At 51.6% G+C, this 7,284-nt stretch overlaps 1 protein-coding gene across 1 annotated transcript; it reads left to right on the top strand.

The window, feature by feature from the left end:
- The first annotated feature begins 3,293 nt into the window (after window positions 1–3,293).
- LOC100902136 (uncharacterized) lies at window positions 3,294–7,284 on the top strand. The gene is made up of 6 exons (XM_003745263.1): window positions 3,294–3,444; window positions 4,034–4,298; window positions 4,446–4,916; window positions 5,077–6,653; window positions 6,782–6,982; window positions 7,111–7,284. The coding sequence occupies exons 1-6, from the start codon at window positions 3,367–3,369 to the stop codon at window positions 7,282–7,284; spliced, it is 2,766 nt and encodes a 921-aa protein (XP_003745311.1). The 5' UTR covers window positions 3,294–3,366.

Here is a 7,284-nt window from a genome sequence, read left to right on the forward strand (position 1 = left end):
CTCAGAGAACCTGAATGCGGAAAAAATGACGAACAATCTCCTTCATCGGATCTCTATCGGATATCTCCCTTAGCGCCACTCCATCGGAGGAGAGTCTGGCGAGACATTTCCGCTCGGAACCGGTGTGATACCGGAAAGCAGAATCGTTTCTACGGATGATCCCCCATTCCCCGATACCAAGTACCCAAAACCTGCGAACATTTCGAGCAGGCCCACCGCAGCTGGCGATGAGCTCCTGGGGCATCACCGTACGTTTAGGATCCTTCACATCGGAGCCGTTCTAACAGAGTATCACAGAATTCCGGAGTCGCCATCAGACCGTCTTTTCATCGTTAGCCTATGTTCATGATTCCGTTGGCCGTTATCTCGTCAATCAGTACATAATTCTCATCCCTCACGTCTTTACAAATAAAGCTTTTAGTGTGAGTGTTATTATGAATTCCCGATGCGATGCAGGCCCAGTTCCCCAGATTCACAAATATCCCGCCAGACCCTGAGGCGGAAGCCCCCAATCCGGAGCTTGAGAATCACGGAATCCTACCACAGCGCCGTTCCGATCCCCTTCGGGGCGATATGTGGAGTAGCGACCGGGAGCAGCTCCCAAGAATGATTTCATCGCTAGCGATGCTGCGTTCGGGCTTTCCCTTAATTTACTATTTTCAAAGAATGAAGAGATGCTGAACATGACCTACGAGTTGCTCAGCATCGCGAATGCAATTGCAGCAATTCCTAGAGACAAGAGTGACATGTGCCACGAGTTGGCTGGCAAACCATGCACGCCGAAAAACATAATCGCCGAAACCAGCATAATGAAGAACGTCCCGGCCATGTGGAGTACCCCGAAGATCCGCGGTAGGGCTGCAAATCAAAGTTCACTGATTCAAAGCTCGATAAGAAACACCAGGTAAGATAGTAGTGCTCGACTAACAATGAGCTGATGCCGAATCTCACCTGCGGCTTCGGAGACGCTGAACATTTTGTACAAGAATAGAAAGGAGTGTGATGTCATTTGGGACCAAGCGGTATGAGCAACTAGCTTGTCGCTGTAGGCGAAACCGATGGCGGGTATTCCGTAGAACGTCAGGAGACTCAAACAAACGATCAGTACGACATTCAGCCTACCGTACAGGCTGTAGAGATACTTGGAGTTTATGCTTTCTCTCCGACAGAAGACGCAACAGCAGGAGGGGAAACCCTTGGCGAGAAGCGGAGACGTTCTGGAATACCACCTCTCAGGGACAGTAGTGTTTTTGAAATTATATCCCGGTTGGTTGGGGGCGGTGTTCAAAATCATCGGCGATTCTGCATAGAGAAACTCTCGGTGGGGAGACTGTGGATCGGGCGGAACATGATTCTTTCCTTCAAGGATCCGTATTTGTGGAAGACCACTCTTTGATGAGGAGTCGGCCGACAGAGGCTCTACCATGACGTGTAGACTGGCAGTGATTAGGCTCGGTCCATTAGTAACTATTTGGGGCAGTCGAATTTTGAAGGGCTCCTGGTAGCTCAAGTCGAAAGACTTCGTCTCGCACGAGAGCGTAGGAATCTGGATCCTACTACCTTTCGTGGTCACGACCATTTTTTTACCCGAATCGAGATCAGGTATGACTGGGGGTGGCTGCGCGGAGAACTGGACCGCGGTCTTGGCCTGACATCCCTTTGCCGGTAAACGCTCAGTAATGGTCACGGCTACGTGCTTAGGGATCTGCATTGACGGTTTGAGGAGGGGTTCATTTTTTGAGGACATGCTTCGTCGTTCACATCCGAGGACATGAGACGTTTCGGCAATGAAAGTTTCGCGAAATCATCTCGACGCGGTAGCGCGAAGCAGTATCGTCCAGAGAATGTGCTATTGGGACGAATCAACGCGGGGTTCGACAACCGGGTGGGCTAAGTATGTCTCACTCTAAGCTCATAAAATCATTTCTTGAATATTTCCGAATTCCGATTTCGAAATGGGGTGGGTGCGACTATCTCACGATCTCATGCACTTCGGAACCGGCTCAGCGATAGCTTTCTGTGGGGTCCGGGGTCCCGAACCAATTAGGAGATCTGAATCACCGACTCTCTCTGGAGTCTAGTGTCGAAAGGAGAGAGCTTTACAGGGGTCTGGTTCTCGATAAGAGGGCAACACATCTAGAGGATGAAGTCATTCACAAGTTCTTCGTGCCCTGTGAAGTCAATCGCTGTTTGTCGCGAATCCCGAGAGATATCCCGACAAATAACCCTGAAGAGTTTCTGCCGAGCGACCGTTCGTTAACATCAGCCCGAAGATGAACCGAAGATACGCATCAATAGTCGCCGGAGTGTGCAGAAAGGCACACGTCTATCCTGCGGCGATCGTCGTGGTAAGTTTCTAAGCGAAGGCGCTTTCGAGTGCGTCGAAGCGTACCAATACAGGAATAGACTATCCAAGCAGAGAACGATAGGAGTGACTACTCTTGCACATTCGCGGCCGTTTCTCTCAGAAGATCGTTTTGCCTTTGGTCGATATCTCTCGAATCGCCTGCGGCGATATATCCGCGGAATCCTCGCGTCGAAGTCAAGTCGAAATCTTGAGCGAACTAAGGGCGAACCTCATCCGTCTGGAGACCCCGCTGCAGTGTCCGATGGGCCCGCTTCGTGGTCATCGCAGCTTCATTCCATGGAGGGCTCCGATGGGGGACGAAGTCGACCGTCGTGGCTTTTCGAGGAGAAATTGCTCCCACGGAGATTCTGGGCTCTGACAAACTCAGCTCCGATATCTGGGTTCCCCGAAATCACGAGGTCAAGATTACCGGGATCAAGCCGGTGCGCGAAAGAATTCGGACTCTCTCAATCAATCCGGTGCAACATCGATTGAGGACGGAGAACTCTTGCGCGAAATGACTCGGCTCGTCCTCCTGATATGACTCTCGGAAAACATCATCGACTTCACCTACGCCAGCAGTTCGCGTCATTTAGCTCCTATTCTAAGGCGATATGCACAGAGCTCGACGCCTCGCGAGAAGTCTCACTCAGGTGTGAATTAGGACCCACGATTCCCGGGAAAAGATTTAGAGCAGTTTTTCCCACGCCGATTCCCCTTGAGAACGCGAGCACCATGCGATGCGTCATTGAATCTCGACTGATTTCGTCGGTCGGAAACTTGGCAAATTTCGCTTCTGTGTGAAGTTAGATTTCATAAGAGCTCTCTCCCTCTTTCGTTTGGAAGCCGCGTACCGCGCGAACACGACACCTTTCGACAACAGTCACTCGACATGCCACAAAAACATTCTTTCTTGGAGAGAGGTACAGAGTTCTCGTGTTTGACTGGCCGCATGACGTGCTCCAATTTCTGAGCTGGTTTCTGAAATCTATCGGAATCTGGCGATTCCACGCTCAGAAATGAATCGGATTTCAGAAAAAAGGGCGCAGACAAGCAGGCCCCGTGAACAAAGTTTTTTGAGCGTGGATGTCACCGGGGTGAGTTTCCGGTGTGTCGAGAATATATCCGTTGAGCTCCGTTAATGGGTCGCGCTCAACGGATCGAGTCTCTGCCTGATGAGTCTCCGAAGCTCCCCACTAATATTCTCGGCGTTTTCCTGAAAACATTCGTCTATCACGCACTGGTTTCGAATTTGAATTCGGCGCATGTAGCGGTTTTTGCGCGGTGATCGTCGGCCATAAAGTTCCGGTCGCCTCGCGCGATGTTTCTGAATATGATCGCCACATCGTGCTTGTTCCACGTGTAGATCACATCGTGCTGGCGTACAACGTTTGCTTCTGATCTACTTGGGATTATTCGTCGCGTGATTCACTGGCTCGGGTGGTGTGTCGAGCCCATTGCGAGGTTGTCCCTTCAGGTTCGGGAAGCTCAAGTAATTTATACTGGGAGGATGATGAGCTCATGCTGGAAGTTGGGACGGAATTCTTTTATCCTGTATACGACATCAGGAGATCTCTTCCTTCGTAGTAGGAAACATATCTCAGTCAGCGGAAGTTTGTCCTTCCCTCGTGGATGACGAGAATCGAGATTGATGCCCAACCTCAAACTAACCCTCATCATTTCCAGGCCAACGATGTCAGTGACGAAGCTTTGAAGGTCGTAGAAGACGAATTGTTCGCTCTGTGCCGGGCCAACAACGTCCCAGAACCAGAGTTTCAAATTATCGGAGCTTGCAACAATTTGGCGCAAAAGGACCGGCACTTCATAAGCCTGCTGCAGATCGGCGAAATCAAAATTTCCAGTTATCCCGTATTGTACACCAGCAAGAATGGGTCAAAGTTCGACGTGGTGACACGAGCTATCCACGAACTGAGCCTCGACGCTCCAAAGTGTGAGTAATCCAAGGGTTCGGGAGAACCACGATTGATTTATGTTGTGGATGCGCTGGAATATTTAGACTCGCTCGAGGCCAACGATTCGCTATATGACTTCCGACTTGACCTGTTCTGAAACTAATGAGCTTATTTCCTATCCAAAGTCAAGCCGGATTCGCAAGAGCTGTACATAGAAGGAAGCGCGACCTCCGAGATGCTAGAAATGCCAATCTCGGCCTCGGACGGAAGTACGGACGGGCTCGCGCCTATGTACGCCGGTGAGTGCCCTTTCGGATACGCGCCAGAGTGCCCACCAGAGTACGCGCAGGAGTGCCCACCAGAGTACGCGCAAGAGGGCCCACCAGAGTACGCGCAAGAGTATCCATCGGGATACGAGGCACAGTATGAGCCAGAACAGAACGGGTTCGCACCGGCTCAAGAATACGCGTTAGAGAACTCGCAAGGGTATCCACCGGAGCAAACGGCAGACTATCCACCGGAGCAAACGGCAGAGTATTCGCCGGAGCAAACGGCAGAGTATTCGTCGGAGCAAACTGCAGAGTATTCGTCAGAGCCCGCGCCGGAGTCAAATCCTGAGCATACAGAAGATGAGGCGTCCACCGACATCTACCAAGGTGAGAATCGGCGCCCGGCCGCCAACGGCGCCGGAAGGGAGATGTAACACATGGCTCAAGAGTTATCTATTTGGAGTGGCCTCATTCCAAGTCATGAATGTATTCCACTGAACTGAATGAATTTCCTCCTAACCTCGACTTCCCTTGATTCATTTTCCAGTCCAAGCAGAGGAACTCGGTCTAGCTTACGAGAGTCAAGACATCTACGCAGCTGATTTCAATGCCGAAACCGTAAGCGAGGCAGAGCTCTACGGCGAGGCCCCTGCAGCTCCCTCTTCCTCCGAGACCGGCTATGTTTCGGAAGATCCAACTCAGATCGGTGCAGGGATCCATCCACTGAACTTCGCGACTAGAGGGCAGCTATACGCCGAAGAAGGCGGTGAATACGCAGCGCCAGATGTCGAGGGTCAGGTCGATTACGGGGCTCCGCGAGGAACCCTCCTCACCAGTGCCGTCGGAGACGCGTTCAACTCATCATGGTTGGATCGAGATCAATTCTGCGCTCAAACCAGCCTCATCCGATCCAGTGACGCCGTTCGAGGACGAGGTGCTCCTCCGGATCTCCAATCTTATTACGACCAAACAGATGGCGTGCTCACTCCAGAAGGTGCCGCGCTCTATGAAACCGCAGAACACTCGACCGACGAGGCAGATCAGGGCGCTCATGAGGCTTACTACGATCCGGGAGCCGAGATACTTTACGGCTCGGAGGTTCAAGAGGACCAAGCTGGAGCCGCCATCTACGAGAACGAAGAGCAAGGCGTACAGCAAACGGATCCTGGAGTCGACGTCTACTACAACACCGATCCCGAAGCCGCCCAAGAAACCCTCGTTAACGGGGGCACTTTCGAAGCAGGAGTTCACGGTGAAGTTGATCGAGCAGGCTACGAGGCAGCCGGGAACCAATACACCGAAAATTATTACCAGGAAGAATCGAGTGAAACGTCAGCCGACCCAACGCTTCAAGAAGGATCGTATGCCGTTCAAGACGATGCTTACCAGCCTTCTCTTTACGAGCAGGGCGAAACTCTTCCGCAAGGAGTCGAGCAGGGGGCTGAGCTCTACGCTGAAACTTTCCCGACAGCGAGTCTCACGGAAAGCTACGATGAGGCTAGTCATAGTCCACAGCTCTACGGCGCTGAGCAGCGAACCCTGGCCGATGCGATGGCTGACGTCACGCTGCAAGACGTTCACTCGATCGCGGCGTACTACGACGAACAACCACATATAGGGGAGATCTGCGCTGTTACGAGCCATTATGGGGGCATGCCCGCGGAGCTATATCCTTCAGATATTAAGTACGGATATCAAACAGCTCCAGAGAGCTCCGAACCCGACGATACCACAAGCGATCAAGCAGCCGCTGGTGATTTATACTTTGGTGAACAATATGCGACAGCGACTTTCCAAGATCCTACCGCGCCGTCCAACGTCTTCTACACCGACGAAGCGTATCCCAGTTCTTCGACGGTAGGATCAGACAGTTATGAGTTCAAGAAAGAGCCGTGCTCGAGCGAGATCGATGTTGAAACCCTGACAGAACAGGATGCCCTCGAGTCGCACCAGGGAAATCATCTAGAGTCCCCGAGGATCGGAGGATCCCTGCAATCTCGCTTACAAAGCGCGGTGATCGTGAACATCAAGTTCGATGGATACGTCACTCTGAATCTACACGGCCCTGGGTACGAAGCATTCAAAGCTCTGGACTACAACTACAACCCGGAACCAGTGGAAGCTGTGAGTATTATCCGTGATCGCGCTGAAGTTCTATTATTATTATCATTATGATTCATTACGATATTTCGATTCTCTGACAACATACCCCGCGTCGGCCGCTTCTCTCAATGTATTTGTTTCTTTCCCAGTGCGAGATCGGTCAGTGGTACGCGGTGACGTACGATTGCGGAGACGAAAGAAACACATCAAGGGCTGTCGCACAATATGCCTTCGACGATAATCAGACATATATGATGCACTTCGCGGATATCGATTACGAAGATGCCGTGACTATTGATTCAATCCACGAGCTCGAGAACTCGATGGAAGTCTACCAAGTACCGCCCCAGGTAAGCCGAAGCGAATTTCCCATTGGGTGTCCCATTTACATTTGACGCGAGTAGCCCTGGAGACGGGCGAAACTCTAAATTATCATCATTTTGATTGGAGGAAGTAACGATGCGAATTATTCCTCCAGGGACTCACGGTCGAGGTCATGGATCTGACGGAGAAGAAAATATCGCCGCACACCGTTGAGATGCTCTTGAAAGAGTGGCTCTCGAAGGACGTGTACATTATCCCTGTCGAAACTACAGGGACCGTTCCGAAAGTGAGATTGATTGACTCAACTGGGAAGCTCCTGGATGTGTGA

Source organism: Galendromus occidentalis, unplaced genomic scaffold (genome assembly GCF_000255335.2).
Source record: "Galendromus occidentalis unplaced genomic scaffold, Mocc_1.1 scf7180000077480, whole genome shotgun sequence".
In the NCBI taxonomy this organism is placed as follows: Eukaryota; Metazoa; Arthropoda; class Arachnida; order Mesostigmata; family Phytoseiidae; genus Galendromus; species Galendromus occidentalis.